Source organism: Pseudophryne corroboree, chromosome 7 (assembly GCF_028390025.1).
Source record: "Pseudophryne corroboree isolate aPseCor3 chromosome 7, aPseCor3.hap2, whole genome shotgun sequence".
NCBI classification, from domain to species: Eukaryota; Metazoa; Chordata; class Amphibia; order Anura; family Myobatrachidae; genus Pseudophryne; species Pseudophryne corroboree.
The window spans coordinates 443,518,697-443,543,056 of NC_086450.1; the positions used below are offsets into that span (position 1 = coordinate 443,518,697).

General features: G+C 50.0%; 1 protein-coding gene across 2 annotated transcripts in view; it reads left to right on the plus strand.

The window, feature by feature from the left end:
- The window catches only part of SHMT1 (serine hydroxymethyltransferase 1), an 82,299-nt gene that overhangs the window by 40,858 nt on the left and 17,081 nt on the right, over positions 1-24,360 (plus strand). For both annotated transcript variants that reach the window (XM_063934941.1, XM_063934942.1), the window contains exon 4: positions 8,042-8,157. In XM_063934941.1, coding sequence (XP_063791011.1) covers positions 8,042-8,157 — 116 coding nt within the window. The remainder of the gene's footprint in view (positions 1-8,041; positions 8,158-24,360) is intronic.

The following is a 24,360-nucleotide window of genomic DNA, read 5'->3' on the forward strand; positions in this document are numbered from 1 at the left end:
AAAAGGTGTTTCTCCCGGAGGAGAAGGCCAGGGAGTTATCCGAGCTAGTCAGGAACCTCCTGAAACCAGGACAAGTGTCAGTGCATCAATGCACAAGGGTCCTGGGAAAGATGGTGGCTTCTTACGAAGCGATTCCATTCGGAAGATTCCATGCAAGAACTTTTCAGTGGGATCTGCTGGACAAATGGTCCGGATCGCATCTTCAGATGCATCAGCGGATAACTCTATCTCCAAGGACAAGGGTGTCTCTCCTGTGGTGGTTGCAGAGTGCTCATCTTCTAGAGGGCCGCAGATTCGGCATTCAGGACTGGATTCTGGTGACCACGGATGCCAGCCTGAGAGGCTGGGGAGCAGTCACACAGGGAAGAAATTTCCAGGGCTTGTGGTCAAGCATGGAAACGTCTCTTCACATAAATATCCTGGAACTAAGGGCAATTTACAATGCCCTAAGTCAAGCAAGGCCTCTGCTTCAGGGTCAGTCGGTATTGATCCAATCGGACAACATCACGGCAGTCGCCCACGTAAACAGACAGGGCGGCACAAGAAGCAGGAGGGCAATGGCAGAAGCTGCAAGAATTCTTCGCTGGGCGGAAAATTATGTGACCGCACTGTCAGCGGTGTTCATTCCGGGAGTGGACAACTGGGAAGCAGACTTCCTCAGCAGACACGACCTCCACCCGGGGGAGTGGGGACTTCACCCAGAAGTCTTCCACGTGATTGTAAACCGTTGGGAAAAACCAAAGGTGGACATGATGGCGTCTCGTCTCAACAAGAAACTAGACAGATATTGCGCCAGGTCAAGGGACCCTCAGGCGATAGCGGTGGACGCTCTGGTAACACCGTGGGTGTACCAGTCAGTGTATGTGTTCCCTCCTCTGCCTCTCATACCCAAAGTATTGAGAATCATAAGAAGGAGAGGAGTAAGAACTATACTCGTGGCTCCGGATTGGCCAAGGAGGACTTGGTACCTGGAACTTCAAGAGATGCTCACGGAGGACCCGTGGCCTCTACCTCTAAGAAAGGACCTGCTCCAGCAGGGACCTTGTCTGTTCCAAGACTTACCGCGGCTGCGTTTGACGGCATGGAGGTTGAACGCCGGATCCTGAAGGAAAAAGGCATTCCAGATGAAGTCATCCCTACCCTGATCAAGGCCAGGAAGGATGTAACCGCCAAACATTATCACCGCATTTGGCGAAAATGTTGCGTGGTGTGAGGCCAAGAAGGCCCCTACAGAGGAATTTCAACTGGGTCGTTTCCTGCATTTCCTGCAAACAGGACTATCTATGGGCCTAAAATTAGGGTCCATTAAGGTTCAAATTTCGGCCCTGTCAATATTCTTCCAAAAAGAACTGGCTTCAGTGCCTGAAGTTCAGACGTTTGTCAAAGGGGTACTGCATATACAGCCTCCTTTTGTGCCTCCAGTGGCACCTTGGGATCTCAATGTAGTGTTGAGTCTCCTAAAGTCACATTGGTTTGAACCACTCACCACTGTGGAATTAAAATATCTCACATGGAAAGTGGTCATGCTGTTAGCCCTGGCTTCAGCCAGGCGTGTCTCAGAATTGGCGGCTTTATCCTATAAAAGCTCTTACCTAATTTTTCATTCAGACAGGGCAGAACTGAGGACTCGCCCTCAATTTCTCCCTAAGGTGGTTTCAGCGTTTCACATGAACCAGCCTATTGTGGTGCCTGCGGCTACTAGGGACTTGGAGGACTCCAAGTTGCTGGACGTAGTCAGGGCCCTGAAAATATGTTTCCAGGACGGCTGGAGTCAGAAAATCTGACTCGCTGTTTATCCTGTATGCACCCAACAAGCTGGGTGCTCCTGCTTCTAAGCAGACGATTGCTCGTTGGATTTGTAGTACGATTCAGCTTGCACATTCTGTGGCAGGCCTGCCACAGCCAAAATCTGTAAAAGCCCATTCCACAAGGAAGGTGGGCTCATCTTGGGCGGCTGCCCGAGGGGTCTCGGCTTTACAACTTTGCCGAACAGCTACTTGGTCAGGGGCAAACACGTTTGCTAAATTTTACAAATTCGATACCCTGGCTGAGGAGGACCTGGAGTTCTCTCATTCGGTGCTGCAGAGTCATCCGCACTCTCCCGCCCGTTTGGGAGCTTTGGTATAATCCCCATGGTCCTTACGGAGTTCCCAGCATCCACTAGGACGTCAGAGAAAATAAGAATTTACTTACCGATAATTCTATTTCTCATAGTCCGTAGTGGATGCTGGGCGCCCATCCCAAGTGCGGATTGTCTGCAATACTTGTATATAGTTATTGTTCCAAAAATCGGGTTGTTTATTGTTGTGAGCCATCTTTTCAGAGGCTCCTACGGTTATCATACTGTTAACTGGGTTCAGATCACAAGTTGTACGGTGTGATTGGTGTGGCTGGTAAGAGTCTTACCCGGGATTCAAGATCCTTCCTTATTATGTACGCTCGTCCGGGCACAGTATCCTAACTGAGGCTTGGAGGAGGGTCATAGGGGGAGGAGCCAGTGCACACCAGCTAGTCATAAAGCTTTTACTTTTGTGCCCAGTCTCCTGCGGAGCCGCTATTCCCCATGGTCCTTACGGAGTTCCCAGCATCCACTACGGACTATGAGAAATAGAATTATCGGTAAGTAAATTCTTATTATTTCACATTCCTGTCTTGTGGGAAGCTATTGTTTGGGGAATACAAAACAAACCCTGTCTCTGGGTTTTGTTTTGTTTTCTCACTGTCCACATTCAGTTGAGACAATGACATCTCAGCAATCATTCTTCTGGAGAGAAACCTAGACCCATTCGTAAACAAAGGTGTCAGCCCTCTTCATAGAATCTCAAAGCTTAGTGTAATTAAAGGCTATTGTATTCCGTCTGCGGGAAAGAAACGGACTGGTCTTAGGTGTAATTTATTCGGAATACAATTAATCTTCAATTACTATTCCTGTGCTTATCTATGCGTAAGAACATGTGAAGCCCTCCCAACATGCAAAGGGGAATCTCTAAGGTCAAAGAGCCATTTTAGACCCACTGATACCTGCTGAACTCAGAGGAATATTAACTTCTAAAATACATTATTTTGATTAAATATGTAGCGATCGAGTCGCATGCTAGACGCGCACAAACTCTACCGTAAATGCACATACCGTGCGCCTGAGCGTGCACGCGACTGTGAATATGCGCACACACGGGAGGGCCTGTGCATGTGCAGCGGGCACACGCATGGGGATAAAACAAGGCAATGTAGGTTTCTATATTTTTCGACTTTGACAACCTGATAAGCCGAAGCCCAGAAGAGCCTGGGCTGCCCGTCAGCCAGCTTCCAAGACTGATAAGCCTGCCGCATGACTGGGCGGGCCTTCCCCTGGGGGATCCCAGGGTGGGGGGCCGGCTTTTAGGGTAACATGGGCTGAAGAGGCTATTGAAGCATGGGCCTTGGAGTTAGAAATCTCCTGACCATGCTACACAATGCTTGTCATATATTGTCACAGCTTCTCACTATATTAAAGAGGCGGCTTCTGATGCTGGTATTCTAGCAGCCAAGGCCTTTACTACGTCAGTCCTGGCTCACCAGATATTGTGGCTGAGATCCTGGTCTGTGGATCTGGACTCTAGAAAAACCCTGGAGGTACTCCCTTTGAAGGGAGATATTCTGTTTGGGGAGCACTTAAATAAGATAGTGGCTGACTTGGCTACTGCCAAAACTGCCTGTCTGCCAAGTACCGCTCCTTCTGTGTCGAAGGCTAAAGGTACTTCCTTTCGCCCCTTTCGTCCTTCAGGTAAAGCAAAAGGTCAGGTGTACAACAAGCAGGCCCGTACTTCCAAACCTGGTAAGCCAAAGCCCAAAAGAGCTTGGGCCAGCTTCCAAGGCAGATATGCCTGCCGCATGACGGGGCGGGCCTCCCCTGGGGTATCCTAGGGTGGGGGGCCGGCTTCTAGGGTATACCCAGGGATGGTTAAAAGACCACTTCAGGTGCCTGGGTACGGGTAGTCGTCACTCGAGGTTACGCCATAGCCTTCAAAAACCGCCCCCCCTCATCGATTTTGCGGGACAGACGTCCCGTTGGACCAGACAAAGGCAAACACTCTACATTCGGTGGTACAGACCCTGCTGGATACAGGATTCTTAGTACAGGTGCCTCTAGCGCAGAGGGGCCGGGGGTGCTTTTCTCCGCTGTTTCTAGTCCCGAAACCGAATGGGTCCTCCTGGCCCATTCTCAACCTCAAGGCATTGAACAGGTTTGTGAAGGTTTCCAAGTTCCGGATGGAAACCCTTCGCTCTATAGTTCTGGGCTCGGAACCTGGGGACTTCATGGTCTCCCTGGATTTACAGGATGCTTACCTACATATTCCTATAGCAGTGTCACATCAGCAATACCTGAGGTTTGCGATTAGCAACCTCCATTACCAGTTTCGGGCGTTACCTTTTGGTTTAACAACGGCTCCACGAGTCTTCCCCAAAGTCTCCGCCGTCAAGGGGTCAGGATACTACCGTATCTGGACGACTTGTTAATCCTGGCAAATTCCCCAGAACGTCTCCTGCGTCATCTAGATATGACTGTCCGGTTTCTACAAGCCCTTCCTGGTCCCTGCTCAGAGCATGATGCATCTGGGAGCGCTATTGGACACTCACAACCAGCGGTTGTTCTTGTGTCAGGAGAAAGTCCTGAAGCTTCAGGACAGGATTCGTTGCTTCCTTTCTCGTCCGCAAGTGTCGATACATTCGTCGATGCAGGTGCTGGGCCTCATGGTATCAGCATTCGACATGGTGGAGTATGCTCAATTCCATTCTCGTCCCCTCCAGGTGCTGATTCTAGCCAAGTGGGACGGCCTGCCTCACCGGATCAGGTCTCAAAGGATCTCATTGACTCCGGCGGTCCGTCTGTCGCTGCTCTGGTGGCTCCGGGACCAACAATTGTGCAGGGGCCGTCCCTTCTGGATATCCAACTGGGTCCTGTTGACGACAGATGCCAGTCTAAGAGGTTGGGGTGCGGTGCTTTAGCAACACTCCCTTCAGGGTCGGTGGACCAAGGAGGAGTCCCTCCTCTCAATCAACATTCTGAAATTGCGGGCGGTCTCCAATGCATTGAACCTAGCCCAGCATTTAATTCAGAACCGTCCTGTTCAAGTGCAGTCTGACAACGCCACCACAGTGGCTTACATAAATCATCAAGGTGGCACTCGAAGCCGTCTGGCAATGAAGGAAGTCTCACGGATTCTACATTGGGCGGAACGCCATCTACCGGCCATATCGGCAATCTTCATTCCGGGAGTCCTGAATTGGGAAGCGGACTTTCTCAGTCGTCGGGACGTACATGCCGGCGAGTGGGGCCTCCATCCAGAAGTGTTTCAACTCCTAGTGGAAAAGTGGAGCCTTCCAGACGTAGCTCTGATGGCGTCTCGACACAATCACAAGGTTCCGTCCTTCGGAGCAAGGACAAAGGATCCTCAAGCAGCATTCGTGGATGCGCTGGCGGTACCGTGGAGGTTTCGGCTGCCGTACGTGTTCCCTCCGGTGTCACTCCTGCCTAGGGTAATTCGGAAGTTCAAGCAAGAAAGAGGGATTCTGCTTCTCATAGCTCCGGCGTGGCCCAGACGGCACTGGTTCTCAGACCTGCAGGGTCTATTGTCAGAGCGTCCAATTCTACTTCCTCAACACCCAGACCTTCTCGTTCAGGGCCCCTGTGTCTACCAGGACCTAGCCCGGCTGCCTTTGACTGCGTGGCTCTTGAAGCTTCCGTCTTGAGGGCTAAGGTTTTTTCTGAAGAGGTAATTAAAACTATGTTGCGGGCCCGGAAACCGGCGTCTGCTCGGATTTACTATAGGTTCTGGCATTCTTACTTTGTTTGGTGCGCATCTAACAATTATGATGCTTCCAAGTTTAGTACAGCCAAGTAGTTGACTTTTCTTCAGCAGGGTCTGGACTTAGGCCTGCGTCTGGCCTTCCTCAAGGTTCATATTTCTGCCTTGTCGGTGTGGTTTCAGAGAAAAATTGCGACCCTACCTGATGTGCATACCTTCACTCAGGGTGTGTTGCGTATTCTACCTCCCAGTGTCCCGCCTGTGGCTCCTTGGGACTTGTCAGTGATTTTGGAGGCGTTACAAGAGTCTCCGTTTGAACTTCTTGGTTCAGCTGGCTTTAAATAGCTTTCCCTTCAGGTGGTGTTTCTGCTGGCTATTGCTTCAGCTAGAAGAGTGTCGGATTTGGGTGCCTTGTCCTGTAGTTCCCCATATCTGATATTTCACCGTGACCGGGCGGTTCTTAGGACTCGTCCCGGATATTTACCTAAGGTGGTTTCCTCGTTCCACCTTAACCAGGAGATTGTGGTTACGGCACTTTGTTTCTCCTGATCTGTCTCCCAAAGAGAGGTCTTTGGATGTGGTACGGGCTCTCCGTATCTATGTGAAGAGAACTGCTTCTATTAGGAAATCTAATTCTCTCTTTGTACTGTTTGTATTTCACAAACGGGGCTGGCCTGCTCACAAGCAAACTTTGACCAGATGGATTAGAATGGTGATTGCACATGCTTATGTGAGGGCTGGTCTGTCGGCTCCTGCTCACATTACGGCCCATTCTACTACTTCTTGGGTGGTCCGCCATGGTGCGACCCTTGAACAATTATGCAAGGCGGCTACGTGGTCCTCGGTGAACACGTTCATAAGGTTCTATACCTTCGATACTGCCGCTTCCCAGGATGCTTCCTTTGGACGCCGGGTTTTGTGCCCGCTACAGTGCGTCCCCTCCCATAAGGAACTGCTTTAGGACATCCCCCTATGTCTATCCTTGTGGAGCCCAGTGTACCCCGCAGCAGAAAACGAGATTTATGGTAAGAACTTACCTTTGTTAAATCTCTTTCTGCGAGGTACACTGGGCTCCACAAGGCGCCCTCCCTGACGCACTTAGCTTCTTTGGGTTGGTATGGCATTAGCCGCTGACACCTCTCTTGTCGTGAGAGTGTGGTGTATGTGGTTACTAACCGTTGTCGTCTCTTTTCCTGCTACTGCATTGGGTTGGTTAACTACAAACTGAGCTCCTGTGCAGGGAGGTGGGGTTATAGAGGAGGCGACGCTGTGCATTCTGGGAACAGTCAAAGCTTTGAGCCTGTTGGTGCCTCGGATAAAGATCCAACTACACCCCAATGTCTATCCTTGTGGAGCCCAGTGTACCTTGCAGAAAGAGATGCAACAAAGGTAAGTTCTTACCATAAATCTCGTTTTATTAATTTACAATCTTTTAATTGTGGGGTCTAATAAACGTTTAACACAATGATATACATAGTTTGTTGCTTTAATCATATAGGGCAGCGTCTTGTATTCAGTGTTGTAAAAATATTGCAATCACAAATTGACACTTGCTCGTTGTACTTATATGGAGTATCTATGTGGTGGGGATCGGTGTGACTGGCCGATGGACGGGATGTCGGCGTTCACTATACCGACGGCGGCATCCCATCCATCATAATCCCAACAGCCCCTCCAGGAAGCCTCCTAACCTTCACCTTTTCCCTAACCATCCCTTCCCCGCTGCCTAACCCTCCCTGCTTGGTGCCTAACCCTAACCTCCCTTTCTGCGTGCCTAACCCTCCCTCCCTGGGGCCTAACCCTCACATTTTCCCTAATCCTCCCTTCCCTGCTACCTAACCCTCCCTGTTTGGTGCATAACCCTAACCTCCCTTTCTATGTGCCTAACACTATCCCTTCCGGTGCTGCAGCCTAACCCTAACCCCCGGTCTGCAGCCTAAAACTAACACCGTTTGGTGTCGGTATAGTGACGCCAGGTTTATGTCTTTCCTTGAGATGCCGGCGTTGGTATATTGACCGCCGGGAACCCGTTCCTAGGTAAGATGACTTCTTCCCTATGGTAGGTAACTTAAACAATGAAACTTAAACAATGAAGCTGATGATAAGCCTCCTGGATATAAATAGTTGAATTTTCTATGAGAAGGTGTTTTCCGTTCTCCATACCCTTCGCCAGTCCCTATGTACACTGTGTTACGTGCTGGTTGTACATAAACCTCTATTCAGGGTTATGAGTCTTCCTCTCTGTACCACGGCAGGTACTATGGTGGCACGGAGCACGTGGACGAGTTGGAGAGGCTGTGTCAGAAAAGAGCTTTGGAGGCGTATAAACTGGACCCCAAGAAGTGGGGGGTGAATGTGCAGCCGTATTCTGGTAAGCGTTGGTGGGAGCTGACGTTTCCTTTTATCGTTTACAATTTAGCGTGATCGTTCCCCATTCTAATAGTAACTCCGAATTTGTGATCTAACTTAGCAACAAGGACGCTCTTTATTTTATTTATCACATCACATGCCTTTAGTAATTGCACTTGTCCCTGACACACTGTGGGGGAAGTGTGCAGCCTACAAGTCAGTAAATACCAGAGAGGAAACACAGTGGCTGACTCAATTACTGAAAATGTACTCTGACAAATCTGAGCACCCGCTCCCTAATCTCTGTGTATGTTCTGGGAATCGGGGAAACTCAGTTTATTGGAAAATACTGATTTGCTGAATCCGAACAAAAATAATTGGTATCGGCGTGTCTGGGATTTGTAACATGCTGAATTTCCCGGATTCCCCAACAGATCGCTGATCATCGATGGCCGCTGATTGGTGGTTTTGATCATATCGACATCGGGGAATTGCTGCACTGGGGGAAACATGATGTTTTTCCCTTTTCTCGATCGTCCTAGTGGATGCTGGGGACTCCGTAAGGACCATGGGGAATAGACGGGCTCCGCAGGAGACATTATTATCCTTTATTTATATGGCGCCACAAGGGTTCCGCAGCGCCCAATTACAGAGTACATAAACAAATAATCAAACAGGAAAACAGCAACTTACAGTTGATGACAGTATAGGACAAGTACAGGGTAAATAAACATAGTTACTTATTCCAGTGTCATCTGCTTATGTATCAGGTGGCAGAAGACTGACGGAATTGGTGCAGTTGAAGAATATTAAAGTAAGAAAAAGCACATGAGGGAAGAGGGCCCTGCTCGTGAGAGCTTACATGGGCACTTTAAGAAAGAATTTAGATTTCTGGTGTGCTCTGACTCCTCCCTCTATGTCCCTCCTCCAGACCTCAGTTTGAATCTGTGCCCGGACGAGCTTGGTGCTGTTCAGTGAGCTCTCCTGAGCTTGCTGTAAAAGTATTTTGTTAGGTTTTTTATTTTCAGGGAGCTCTGCTGGCAACAGACTCCCTGCATCGTGGGACTGAGGGGAGAGAAGCAGCCCTACTCTCTGCAGATAGGTCCTGCTTCTTAGGCTACTGGACACCATTAGCTCCAGAGGGATCGTACACAGGATCTCACCCTCGTCGTCCGATCCCAGAGCCGCACCGCCGTCCCCCTCGCAGAGCCGGAAGACAGAAGCCGGGTGAAAGAAGCAAGAAGACTTCGAAATCGGCGGCAGAAGACTCCAGTCTTCACTGAGGTAGCGCACAGCACTGCAGCTGTGCGCCATTGCTCCCACACACACCAACATACTTCGGTCACTGTAAGGGTGGGGGGCGCCCTGGGCAGCAATTAGGACCTCTTTGGCAAAAGTTTGCGTATATACAGTTGGGCACTGTATATATGTATGAGCCCCCGCCAAAAATTGTATATTAAAGCGGGGCAGAAGCCTGCCGCTGAGGGGACGGGGCTTCTTCCTCAGCACTCACCAGCGCCATTTTGTCTCCACAGCTCCGCTGAGAGGAAGCTCCCCAGGCTCTCCCCTGCAGATACACGGTAGAAGAGGGTAAAAAGAGAGGGGGGGGGCACATAATTAGGCGCATAAATCAATACAACAGCGGCTACTGGGTTAACATTAAGTTACTGTGTTATTCCTGGGTTATAATAGCGCTGGGGTGTGTGCTGGCATACTCTCTCTCTGTCTCTCCAAAGGGCCTTGTCGGGAAACTATCTTCAAAAAGGGCATTCCCTGTGTGTGTGGTGTCGGTACGCTTGTGTCGACATGTTTGACGAGGAAGGCTATGTGGAAATGGAGCTGGAGCAAATGAATGTGGTGTCTCCGCCGACACCCGATTGGATGGATATGTGGAAGGTTTTAAATGATAATGTTAATTCCTTGCATAAAAGGTTGGATAAAGCTGAAGCCTTAGGACAGTCAGGGTCTCATCCCATGTCTGATCCTATGTCGCAGAGGCCGTCAGGGTCTCAGAAGCGCCCACTATCCCAAATTGTTGACACAGATACCGACATGGATTCTGACTCCAGTGTCGATTACGATGATGCAAAGTTACAGCCTAAATTGGCTAAATCCATCCGTTATATGATTATAGCAATTAAGGATGTGATGCACATCACAGAGGAAACCCCAGTCCCTGACAAGAGGGTTCATATGTATGGGGAAAAAAGGCAGGTGGTGACCCCCCCCCCCCCTTCACACGAGCTAAATTAGTTATGTGAAAAGGCTTGGGAATCTCCAGATAAAAAACTGCAGATTTCCAAACGGATGCTTATGGCGTATCCTTTCCCGCTAACGGACAGGTTATGCTGGGAATCCTCCCCTAGGGTGGACAAAGCTCTAACACGCTTATCCAAGAGGGTAGCCCTGCCGTCACAGGATACGGCCACCCTAAAAGATGCTGCTGATGGAAAGCAAGAGGGTACCCTGAAGTCCATTTATACACATTCATGTACCTTACTAAGGCCGGCAATTGCGTCGGCCTGGGGGTGTAGTGCTGTAGCAGCATGGACGGATACCTTATCTGAGGAACTTGATACCTTAGACAAGGATACTATATTAATGACCCTGGGGCATATAAAAGACGCTGTCCTATATATGAGAGATGCTCAAAGAGACATTAGCCAACTGGGCTCTAGAATAAATGCTATGTCGATTTCTGCCAGAAGGGTCCTGTGGACTCGGCAATGGACAGGTGATGCCGACTCAAAAAGGCACATGGAGGTTTTACCTTACAAGGGTGAGGAATTGTTTGGGGATGGTCTCTCAGGCCTGGTCTCCACAGCTACTGCTGGAAAGTCAAATTTTTTTGCCATATGTTTCCTCACAACCTAAGAAAGCACCGTATTACCAAATGCAGTCCTTTCGATCACAAAAAGGCAAGAAAGTCTGAGGTGCGTCCTTTCTTGCCAGGGGCAGAGGAAGGAAGCTGCACAACGCAGCTAGTTCCCAGGAACAGAAGTCCTCCCCGGCTTCCACCAAGTCCACCGCATGACGCTGGGGCTCAACAGGCGGAGCTAGGCCCGGTGGGGGCGCGTCTCCGAAATTTCAGCCACAAGTGGGTTCACTCCCAGTTGGATCCCTGGGCAATAGATATTGTGTCTCAGGGATACAAGCTGGAATTCGAAGAGATGTTCCCTCACCGATACCTCAAATCGGCCCTGCCAGCTTCCCCCTTAGAGAGGGAAATAGTGTTAACTGCAATTCACAAATTGTATCTTCAACAGGTGGTGGTCAAGGTTCCCCTCCTTCAACAAGGAGAGGGTTATTATTCGACTATATTTGTGGTACCGAAACCGGACGGTTCGTCAGACCCATATTGAATTTAAAATCCCTGAACATATACCTGAAAAGGTTCAAGTTCAAGATGGAATCGCTCAGAGCGGTCATCGCAAGCCTGGAAGGGGGGATTTTATGGTGTCTCTGGACATAAAGGATGCATACCTTCATGTCCCCATTTATCCACCTCATCAGGCGTACCTCCTATTTGTGGTATAGGATTGTCATTACCAATTTCAGACGTTGCCGTTTGGTCTCTCCACGGCACCGAGAATATTTACCAAGGTAATGGCGGAAATGATGGTACTCTTGCGGAAGCAAGGGGTCACAATTATCCCATACTTGGACGATCTCCTCATAAAGGCGAGGTCCAGAGAGCAGTTACTGATCAGCGTAGCACGCTCTCTGGAAGTGTTACGACAACACGGCTGGATTCTAAATATTCCAAAGTCGCAGCTGATTCCTACGACTCGTCTGCCTTTCCTGGGCATGATTCTGGACACAGACCAGAAGAGGTTTATCTCCCGATGGAGAAGGCTCAGGAACTCATGACACTGGTCAGAAACCTATTAAAACCAAAACAGGTGTCGGTGCATCACTGCACGCGAGTCCTGGAAAAGTTGGTGGCATCATGCGAGGCCATTCCCTTCGGCAGGTTCCATGCGAGGACCTTTCAATGGGATCTACTGGACAAATGGTCCGGATCACATCTTCAGATGCATCGGTTAATCACCCTATCCCCCAGGGCCAGAGTGTCTCTCCTGTGGTGGCTGCAGAGTGCTCACCTTCTCGAGGGCCGCAGATTCAGCATTCAGGACTGGGTCCTGGTGACCACGGATGCAAGCTTCTGAGGGGGGGGGCAGTCACACAGGGAAGAAATTTCCAAGGTCTGTGGTCAAGTCAGGAGACTTGCCTCCAAATCAACATCCTGGAACTAAGGGCCATATACAACGCCCTACGCCAAGCGGAGTCCCTACTTCGCGACCAGCCGGTTCTGATTCAGTCAAACAACATCACCGCAGTGGTTCATGTAAACCGCCAAGGCGGCACAAGGAGCAGGGTGGCGATGGTAGAAGCCACCAGAATTATTCGCTGGTCGGAGAATCATGTAAGTGCACTGTCAGCAGTGTTCATTCCGGGAGTGGACAACTTGGAAGCAGACTTCCTCAGCAGGCACGACCTCCACTCCAGAGAGTGTGGACTTCATCAAGAAGTCTTCACGCAGGTTGCAAGTCGGTGGGAACTGCCACAGGTGGACATGATGGCATCCCGCCTCAACAAAAAGCTACAGAGGTATTGCGCCAGGTCAAGAGACCCTCAGGCGATAGCTGTGGATGCACTAGTGACACCGTGGGTGTTCCAGTCGGTTTATGTGTTTCCTCCACTTCCTCTCATACCCAAGGTGCTGAGAATCGTAAGAAAAAGAGGAGTGAGAACAATACTCATTGTTCCGGATTGGCCAGGAAGGACTTTGTATCCGGAACTGCAAGAAATGCTCACAGAGGACCCATGGCCTCTGCCTCTCAGACAGGATCTGTTGCAACAGGGGCCCTGTCTGTTCCAAGACTTACCGCGGCTGCGTTTGACGGCATGGCGGTTGAACGCCGGATCCTAGCAGAAAAAGGCATTACGGATGAGGTTATTCCTACGCTAATAAAGGCTAGGAAGGACGTGACGGCTAAACATTATTACCGTATATGGCGAAAACATGTTGCTTGGTGTGAGGCCAGGAATGGCCCTATCCATTTTCTTTCAAAAGGAACTGGCTTCTCTTCCTGAAGTTCAGACGTTTGTAAACGGAGTGCTGCATATTCAGCCCCCTTTTGTGGCACCTTGGGATCTTAACGTGGTGTTGAGTTTCCGGAAATCACACTGGTTTGAGCCACTTAAAACCGTGGAGTTAAAATATCTTGCGTGGAAGGTGGTCATGCTATTGGCCTTAGCTTCGGCTAGGCGTGTGTCAGAATTGACGGCTTTGTCATATAAAGGCACCTATCTGGTTTTCCATATGGACAGGGCAGAATTACGGACTCGTCCGCAATTTCTGCCAAAAGTGGTGTCATCTTTTCATTTGAACCAACCTATTGTGGTGCCTGCGGCTACTCGTGACTTGGAGGATGCCAAGTTACTAGATGTAGTCAGGGCTTTGAAGGTTTATGTAGCCAGAACGGCTGGAGTCAGGAAAACTGAGTCGCTGTTTATCCTGTATGCATCCAACAAGCTGGGTGCTCCTGCTTCAAAGCAAACTATTGCTCGCTGGATCTGTAACACGATTCAGCAGGCTCATTCTGCGGCTGGATTGCCGCCTCCAAAATCAGTAAAAGCCCATTCCACAAGGAAGGTGGGCTCTTCTTGGGCGGCTGCCCGAGGGGTCTCGGCATTACAGCTTTGCCGAGCAGCTACTTGGTCGGGTTCAAACACTTTTACAAAGTTCTACAAGTTTGATACCCTGGCTGAGGAGGACCTTGTGTTTGCTCATTCGGTGCTGCAGAGTCATCCGCACTCTCCCGCCCATTTGGGAGCTTTGGTATAATCCCCATGGTCCTTACGGAGTTCCCAGCATCCACTAGGACGTTAGAGAAAATAAGATTTTACTCACCGGTAAGTCTTTTTCTCGTAGTCCGTAGAGGATGCTGGGCGCCCGTCCCAAGTGCGGACTTCTGCAATACTTGTATATAGTTATTGCTTTAATAAGGGTTATGTTATGGTTGCATCAGGTTTATCTGATGCTCTGTTGTTGTTCATACTTTTAACTGGGTAAGTTTATCACAAGTTATACGGTGTGATTGGTGTGGCTGGTATGAGTCTTACCCTGGATTCCAAAATCCTTTCCTTGTACGGTCAACTCTTCCGGGCACAGTTTCCTTAACTGAGGTCTGGAGGAGGGACATAGAGGGAGGAGCCAGTGCACACCAGTATTCCTAATTCTTTCTTAAAGTGCCCTGTCTCCTGCGGAGCCCGTCTATTCCCCATGGTCCTTACGGAGTCCCCAGCATCCACTACGGACTACGAGAAATAGACTTACCGGTAAGTAAAATCTTTTTCTCTGACGTCCTAGTGGATGCTGGGGACTCCGTAAGGACCATGGGGAATAGCGGCTCCGCAGGAGACTGGGCACAAATAGAAAGCTTTAGGACTACCTGGTGTGCACTGGCTCCTCCCCCTATGACCCTCCTCCAAGCCTCAGTTAGATTTTTGTGCCCGACCGAGCTGGGTGCAAACTAGGAGGCTCTCCTGAGCTTCTTAGAAAGAAAGTTAGTTTAGGTTTTTTATTTTCAGTGAGACCTGCTGGCAACAGGCTCACTGCTACGAGGGACTAAGGGGAGAAGAAGCGAACCTGCCTGCTTGCAGCCAGCATGGGCTTCTTAGGCTACTGGACACCATTAGCTCTAGAGGGATCGAACACAGGCCCAGCCTCGGAGTCCGGTCCCAGAGCCGCGCCGCCGGCCCCCTTACAGAGCCAGAAGCAAGAAGTGGTCCAGAAAATCGGCGGCAGAAGGCATCAGTCTTCATCAAGGTAGTGCATAGCACTACAGCTGTGCGCCATTGCTCCTCATGCACACCTCACACTGCGGTCACTGACGGGTGCAGGGCGCTGGGGGGGGGGGGGGGCAGCAATATTAACACCTTGGCTGGAAAAAATACATCACATATAGTCCCCAGGGCTATATGGGTGTACATTAACCCCTGCCAGATTTTCCATAAAAGCGGGAGAAAAGTCTGCCGAGAAGGGGGCGGAGCTATCTCCCTCAGCACACTGGCGCCATTTTCCTCAGCTCCGCTGGAAGGACGTCTCCCTGACTCTCCCATGCAGTCCTGCACTACAGAAAAGGGTAAAAAAGAGAGGGGGGGCACTATTTAGGCGCAGTATTAATCATAACAGCAGCTATAGGGGAAAACACTCTATATAGTGATATCCCTGTGTGTGTGTGTATATATGTATGTATATGTGTATGTATGTATATGTATGTATATGTATGTATGTATATATATATATATATATATATATAGCGCGCGCGCTCTGGTGTGTGCTGGCATACTCTCCCTCTGTCTCCCCAAAGGGCTAGGTGGGGTCCTGTCCTCTATCAGAGCATTCCCGGTGTGTGTGCTGTGTGTCGGTACGGCTGTGTCGACATGTATGAAGAGGAAAATGATGTGGAGGCGGAGCAATTGCCTGTAGATGTGTTGTCACCCCCTGCGGGGTCGACACCTGAGTGGATGGGCTTATGGATGGAATTACGTGACAGTGTCAACTCTTTACATAAGAAGTTTGACGACATGGGACAGCCGGCTTCTCAGCTTGTGCCTGTCCAGGCGTCTCAGAGGCCATCAGGGGCTCTAAAACGCCCGCTACCTCAGATGGCAGATACAGACGTTGACACGGATACAGACTCCAGTGTCGACGACGAGGAGACAAATGTAACTTCCACTAGGACCACACGTTACATGATTGAGGCAATGAAAAATGTTTTACACATTTCTGATAATACCACAGGTACCACAAAAAAGGGTATTATGTTTGGTGAGAAAAAACTACCTGTAGTTTTTCCTGCATCTGAGGAGTTAAATGAAGTGTGTGATGAAGCGTGGATTTCTCCCGATAAAAAACTGATAATTCCTAAGAGGTTATTGGCAGCGTACCCATTCCCGCCAGAGGATAGGGCACGTTGGGAAACACCCCCTAGGGTGGATAAGGCGCTCACACGCTTGTCCAAACAGGTGGCACTACCGTCTCCGGATACGGCCGCCCTTAAGGAACCTGCTGACAGAAAGCAGGAGACTATCCTAAAGTGTATATACACACACACTGGTGTTATACTGCGACCAGCGATCGCCTCAGCCTGGATGTGCAGTGCTGGGGTGGCATGGTCAGATTCCCTGACAGAAAATATTGATAGCCTGGATAGGGACAGTATATTACTGACTTTAGAGCATTTAAAGGATGCTTTTTATACATGCGTGATGCACAGAGGGATATTTGCCGGCTGGCATCAAGAGTAAGTGCTATGTCCATTTCTGCCAGGAGAGGGTTATGGACTCGGCAGTGGTCAGGTGATGCAGATTCAAAAAGGCATATGGAAGTATTGCCTTATAAAGGGGAGGAGTTATTTGGGGTAGGTCTGTCGGACCTGGTTTCCACGGCAACTGCTGGGAAATCCACGTTTTTACCCCAGGTTACCGCACAGCATAAGAAGACGCCGTATTATCATGCACAGTCCTTTCGGCCCCATAAGGGCAAGCGGGCGAAAGGCTCCTCCTTTCTGCCACGTGGCAAAGGTAGAGGAAAAAAGCTGCAGCAAACAGCCAGTTCTCAGGAACAGAAGTCCTCCCCCGCTTCCGCCAAGTCCTCAGCATGACGCTGGGGCTCTACAGGCGGACTCAGGTACGGTGGAGGCCCGTCTCAAAAATTTCAGCACACAGTGGGCTCGCTCACAGGTGGATCCCTGGATCCTTCAGGTAGTATCTAGGGGTACAAGTTGGAATTCGAGACGTCTCCTCCCCGCTGTTTCCTAAAATCTGCTTTACCGACAACTCCCTCCGACAGGGAGGCGGTGTTAGAGGCTATTCACAAGCTGTATTCCCAGCAGGTGATAACCAAGGTACCCCTTGCAACAAGGAAAGGGGTATTATTCCACGATGTTTGTGGTACCGAAACCGGACGGTTCGGTGAGACCCATTTTAAATCTGAAGTCATTGAACACTTACATAAAGAAGTTCAAATTCAAGATGGAATCACTGAGAGCGGTTATCTCGAGCCTGGAGGAAGGGGATTATATGGTGTCGCTGGACATCAAGGATGCTTACCTGCATGTCCCCATTTACCCTTCTCACCAAGGGTACCTCAGGTTTGTGGTACAGAACGGCCACTATCAGTTCCAAACGCTGCCGTTTGGGTTGTCCACGGCACTGCGGGTCTTTACCAAGGTAATGGCCGAAATGATGATACTCCTTCGAAGAAAGGGAGTTTTAATTATCCCGTACTTGGACGATCTCCTGATAAGGGCGAGATCCAAGGAACAGTTGGTAGTCGGGGTAGCACTATCTCAAGAAGTGTTACGACAGCACGGTTGGATTCTCAATATCTCAAAATCACAGCTGATCCCGACGACACGTCTTCTGTTCCTAGGGATGATTCTGGACACAGACCAGAAAAAGGTATTTCTTCCAGAGGAAAAAGCCAGGGAGTTATCCGATCTAGTCAGAAACCTCCTAAAACCAGGTCAAGTATCGGTGCTTCAATGCGCAAGGGTCCTGGGGAAAATGGTGGCTTCTTACGAAGCAATTCCATTCGGCAGATTCCACGCAAGAACTTTCCAGTGGGACCTGCTGGACAAATGGTCCGGATCGCATCTTCAGATGCATCAGCGGATAACCCTGTCGCCACAGACAAGGGTGTCTCTCCTGTGGTGGCTGCAGAGTGCTCATCTCTTAGAGGGCCGCAGATTCGGCATTCAGGACTGGGTCCTGGTGACCACGGATGCCAGCCTTCGAGGCTGGGGAGCAGTCACACAGGGAAGAAATTTCCAGGGACTGTGGTCAAACCTGGAGACTTCACATAAATATCCTGGAGCTAAGGGCCATTTACAATGCCCTAAGCCAAGCGAGACCTCTGCTTCAGGACCAGCCGGTGCTGATCCAGTCGGACAACATCACGGCGGTCGCCCACGTAAACAGACAGGGCGGCACAAGAAGCAGGAGGGCGATGGCAGAAGCTGCAAGGATTCTCCGATGGGCGGAAAATCATGTGATATCACTGTCGGCAGTGTTTATTCCGGGAGTGGACAACTGGGAAGCAGACTTCCTCAGCAGACACGACCTCCACCCGGGAGAGTGGGGACTTCACCCAGAAGTCTTACACATGATTGTAAACCGTTGGGAACAGCCAAAGGTGGACACAAGACTTACCGCGGCTGCGTTTGACGGCATGGCGGTTGAACGCCGGATCCTGAAGGAAAAAGGCATTCCGGAGGAAGTCATCCCTACCTTGATAAAAGCCAGGAAGGATGTAACCGCAAAGCATTATCACCGCATTTGGCGAAAATATGTTGCGTGGTGCGAGGCCAGGAAGGCCCCGACGGAAGAATTTCAACTGGGTCGATTCTTGTATTTCCTGCAAACAGGAGTGTCTATGGGCCTCAAATTGGGATCCATTAAGGTTCAGATTTCGGCCCTGTCGATTTTCTTCCAGAAAGAACTGGCTTCAGTTCCTGAAGTTCAGACGTTTGTCAAGGGAGTGCTGCATATACAGCCTCCTTTTGTGCCTCCAGTGGCACCTTGGGATCTCCATGTAGTTTTGGGGTTCCTCAAATCACATTGGTTTGAACCACTTAATTCTGTGGATTTAAAATATCTCACGTGGAAAGTGGTCATGCTGTTGGCCCTGGCTTCGGCCAGGCGCGTGTCAGAATTGGTGGCTTTATCCTGTAAAAGCCCTTATCTGATTTTTCATGCGGACAGGGCAGAATTGAGGACTCGTCCTCAGTTTCTCCCTAAGGTGGTTTCAGCGTTTCACCTGAACAAACCTATTGTGGTGCCTGCGGCTACGAAAGACTTGGAGGACTCCAAGTTGCTGGGTGTTGTCAGGGCCCTGAAAATATATGTTTCCAGGACGGCTGGAGTCAGAAAATCTGACTCGCTATTTATCCTGTACGCACCCAACAAGCTGGGTGCTCCTGCTTCTAAGCAGACTATTGCTCGCTGGATTTGTAGTACAATTCAGCTTGCGCATTCTGTGGCAGGACTGCCACGTCCAAAATCTGTAAAAGCCCACTCCACAAGGAAGGTGGGCTCATCTTGGGCGGCTGCCCGAGGGGTCTCGGCTTTACAACTTTGCCGAGCTGCGACTTGGTCAGGGTCAAATACCTTTGTAAAATTTTACAAATTTGACACCCTGGCTGAGGAGGACCTTGAGTTTTCTCATTCGGTGCTGCAGAGTCATCCGCACTCTCCCGCCCGTTTGGGAGCTTTGGTATAATCCCCATGGTCCTTACGGAGTCCCCAGCATCCACTAGGACGTCAGAGAAAATAAGAATTTACTCACCGGTAATTCTATTTCTCGTAGTCCGTAGTGGATGCTGGGCGCCCATCCCAAGTGCGGATTGTCTGCAATACTTGTACATAGTTATTGTTAACTAATCGGGTTATTGTTGTGAGCCATCTATTCAGAGGCTCCTCTGTTATCATGCTGTTAACTGGGTTTCATATCACAAGTTGTACGGTGTGATTGGTGTGGCTGGTATGAGTCTTACCCGGGATTCAAAATCCTTCCTTATTGTGTCAGCTCTTCCGGGCACAGTATCTTAACTGAGGCTTGGAGGAGGGTCATAGGGGGAGGAGCCAGTGCACACCAGGTAGTCCTAAAGCTTTCTATTTGTGCCCAGTCTCCTGCGGAGCCGCTATTCCCCATGGTCCTTACATATAGACAACGGGGTATAGAAGAGTGGATGATTGGAGCCTGGCAATTTTTTTTTTTTTTCCAGGAAGCGTAGCTGGCTCCTCCCCTTCTATATCTCCCTTTATTAGCAAGTTGGTGGTATGTGGCCTCTCACCCTGCTGTTACCTGAGTATTTTCACCAGGCAGCGCCATTTGCAAGACAGATAAGAGACCCCCACAGGTGAAGAATTTTATGGGGGCAATTCCATTCAGCACTATGGCTGCTACGGGCCTAATTCATGTTTGTACTTTGGTGCCGCGGCCAGTCGGCATCACCATAGACTCCCTCAGGGAATCTATCTTCCTTGTTATTGCGACAATGGTGCGTATGAGTACACCGTTGATGAGGACTTTGTGATGGCTTCAGTGGGTGTCTATATTCGTTTTTGGGTGACAGCGTTGCACGCGATGGTTAATTGCTCGTGCAACTGCTGGGTGCCATTGTGGAGTGTGCGCAGAGTTGAATCTGCCCCAATGAGTTCCCTAATTTGATGGTTATGGGTGCTATCCAGTCGAGTGCTGCATTACCATCCATAGACTGTGTGAGCCATCTTCTGCTTCTGTAATAGATATTTTTCTAACGTCCTAGAGGATGCTGGGGACTCCGTAAGGACCATGGGGACAGACTGGCTCCGCAGGAGACATGGGCACTTTAAGAAAGACTTTGGATCTGGGTGTGCACTGGCTCCTCCCTCTGTCCCTCCTCCAGACCTCAGTTTGATACTGTGCCCAGTGGAGACTGGGTGCTTTCAGGGAGCTTTCCTGAGTTTCCTGTCAGAAAGTATTTTAGTTTTCAGGGAGCCTGCTGGCAACAGACTCCCTGCATCGAGGGACTGAGGAGAGAGGAACAGACCTACTTCTCTGAGTTTCAAGGCTCTGTTTCTTAGGCTACTGGACACTATTAGCTCCAGAGGGATTGGTACGTAGGTCTCGCCCTCGCTGTCCGTCCCAGAGCTGCGCCGCCGTCCTCCTCGTAGAGCCGGAAGATAGAAGCCGGGTGAGTATGAGAAGAAAAGAAGACTTCAGAGGCAGCAGAAGACATCTTGATCTTCATAGAGGTAACGCACAGCAGTGAAGCTGTGCGCCATTGCTCCCATTCACCTCGCACACAGCTGTCACTGTAAGGGTGCAGGGCGCAGGGGGGGCGCCCTGGGCAGCAATATAAACCTCTCCTGTGGCAAAAGTACATATATAAATGTACAGCTGGGCACTGTAAATGTATATAAAGAGCCCCCACCATGTTTTTTAAGAATTTTGAGCGGGACAGAAGCCCGCCGCTGAGGGGGCGGGGCTTCTCCTTCAGCACTCACCAGCGCCATTTTCTCTACAGCACAGCGCTGAGAGGAAGCTCCCCGGACTCTCCCCTGCTTACTCACGGTGACAGAGGGTTTTCAAGAGGGGGGGATACATAATTGGTGCATATACATATATAAAGGCGCTACTGGGTAAACATTCTGTGTGTTTCCTGGGTCATATAGCGCTGGCATACTCTCTCTCTGTCTCTCCAAAGGGCCTGGTGGGGAACCTGTCTTCAGAAAAGTTTCCGTGTGTGGTGTGTCGGTACGCGTGTGTCGAGATGTCTGAGGTTGAAGGCTCACCTAAGGAGGAGGGGGAGTGTGTGAATGTAAGGTCTCTGTCGGCAACACCGACACCTGACTGGTTGGATATGTGGAATGTCTTAAGTGCTAATGTAAATTTATTGCACAAAAGATTAGACAAGGCTGAGGCTAGGGAACAGTCAGGGAGTCGAACCATGTCTGTCCCAATGTCGCCGGGACCTTCGGGGTCTCAGAAGCGCACACTATTCCAAATAGTTGACACAGATACTGACACGGATTCAGACTCCAGTGTCGACTACGATGATGCAAAATTACAGTCAAAAGTGGCTAAATGTATTCCATATATGATTATTGCAATAAAAGATGTTTTGCATATCACAGAGGAACCTGACACGAGGGAACACATGTATAAAGGAAAGCAGCCTGAGGTCACCTTTCCATCCTCACATGAGCTGAACGAATTATGCGAAAAAGCTTGGGAAACTTCAGACAAAAACTGCAGATTCCCAAAAGGATTCTTATGGCGTATCCTTTCCCGCCAAAGGACAGAATACGGTGGGAATCCTCCCCTAGGGTAGACAAAGCATTGACACGCTTATTAAAAAAGATAGCGCTGCCATCCCAAGATACGGCTACCCTCAAGGATCCTGCTGACCGCAAGCAGGAGGTTACCTTTAAGTCCATTTACACACATTCTGGTACGATACTCAGACCGGCAATTGCGTCGGCCTGGGTTTGTAGTGCTGTAGCAGCATGGACAGATTCCTTATCAGCGGAAATTGAGACCCTAGATAAGGATACCATTTTAATGACCCTAGGGCATATAAAAGATGCTGTCTTATATATGAGGGATGCTCAAAGAGACATTAGTTTACTGGGTTCCAGAATAAACGCTGTGTCTATTTCTGCTAGGCGAGTCTAATGGACCCGACAGTGGACAGGTGATGCCGACTCAAAGAGGCATATAGAGTTTTCACCTTACAAGGGTGAGGAATTATTTGGAGAAGGCCTCTCGGACCTCGTCTCCACAGCTACGGCAGGTAAATAGAATTTTTTGCCTTGTGTTCCCTCACAACCTAAGAAAGCGCCTCATTATCAAATGCAGTCCTTTCGTTCAAATAAAAGCAAAAGCGTACGTGGATCGTCCTTTCTTGCCAGATGTAAGGGCAGAGGGAAAAAGCTGCACAACACAGCTAGTTCTCAGGAACAGAAGTCCTCCCTGGCCTCAGCAAAATCCACCGCATGACGCTGGGGCTCCCCTGAGGGAGTCCGCTCCAGTGGGGGCACGTCTTCGACTTTTCAGCCACATCTGGGTTCACTCACAGGTGGATCCCTGGGCAATAGAAATAGTTTCTCAGGGATACAAGCTGGAATTCGAAGAGGTGCCCCCTTGCCGGTTTCTCCCCTAGAAAGGGAGATAGTGTTACATGCGATTCACAAATTGTGTCTTCAACAAGTGGTGGTCGAGGTTTCCCTGCTTCAAAGAGGGAAGGGATACTACTAAACTCTGTTTGTGGTCCCGAAACCGGACGGTTCGGTCAGACCCATTTTGAATTTAAAATCCCTGAACCTTTACTTAAAACGGTTCAAGTTCAAAATGGAATCGCTCAGAGCGGTCATCGCCAGCCTGGAAGGGGGAGATTTTATGGTATCTCTGAACATAAAGGATGCATACCTGCATGTTCCCGTATATCCTCCTCATCAGGCGTACCTGAGATTTGCGGTACAGGATTGTCATTACCAATTTCAGACGTTGCCGTTTGGGCTTTCCACGGCCCCGATGATTTTCACCAAGGTGATGGCGGAAATGATGGTGCTCCTGCGCAAGCAGGGTGTCACAATTATCCCATACTTGGACGATCTCCTCATAAAAGCGAGATCACGGGAGAAGTTGCTGAACAGCGTATCACTTTCACTGAAGGTGTTACAGCAACACGGCTGGATTCTCAATATTCCAAAGTCGCAGCTGAATCCTACGTCTCGTTTGACCTTCTTGGGCATGATTCTGGACACAGACCAGAAAAGGGTTTTTCTTCCGACAGAAACTCATGACTCTGGTCAGGAACTTATTGAAGCCAAAACAGGTGTCAGTGCATCACTGCACTCGAGTCCTGGGAAAGATGGTGGCATCATACGAAGCCATTCCCTTCGGCAGGTTCCATGCGAGGACTTTCCAATGGGACCTACTGGACAAGTGGTCCGGGTCACATCTATAAATGGGTTCACTACGGCTGGCCGGCGGTCGGGCTCCCGGCGACCAGCATACCGGCGCCGGGAGCCCGACCGCCGGCTTACCGACAGTGTGGCGAGCGCAAATGAGCCCCTTGCGGGCTCGCTGCGCTCGCCACGCAACGGGCACGGTGGCCACACTATTTTATTCTCCCTCTATGGGGGTCGTGGACCCCCACGAGGGAAAATAAGTGTCGGTATGCCGGCTGTCGGGCTCCCGGCGCCGGTATACTGAGCGCCGGGAGCCCGACCGCCGGCATACAGAAGACCACCCCTATAAATTCATCAGTGGATCACCCTGTCCCCCAGAGCCTGGGTATCTCTCCTGTGGTGGCTGCAGAGTGCTCACCTTCTTATAGGGCCGCAGGTTCGGCATTCAGGACTGGATCCTGGTGACCACGGACGCGAGCCTCCGAGGTTGGGGAGCAGTCACACAGGGAAGAAATTTCCAAGGTCTGTGGTCAAGTCAGGAGACTTGTCTCCACATCAACATCCTGGAACTAAGGGCCATATACAACGCCCTACGTCAAGCGGAGGCATTACTTCGCGACCAACCAGTTCTGATCCAGTCAGACGTCACCGCAGTAGCTCATGTAAACCGCCAAGGCGGCACAAGGAGCAGAGTGGCAATGGCAGAAGCCACCAGAATTCTTCGCTGGGCGGAGAATCATGTAAGTGCACTGTC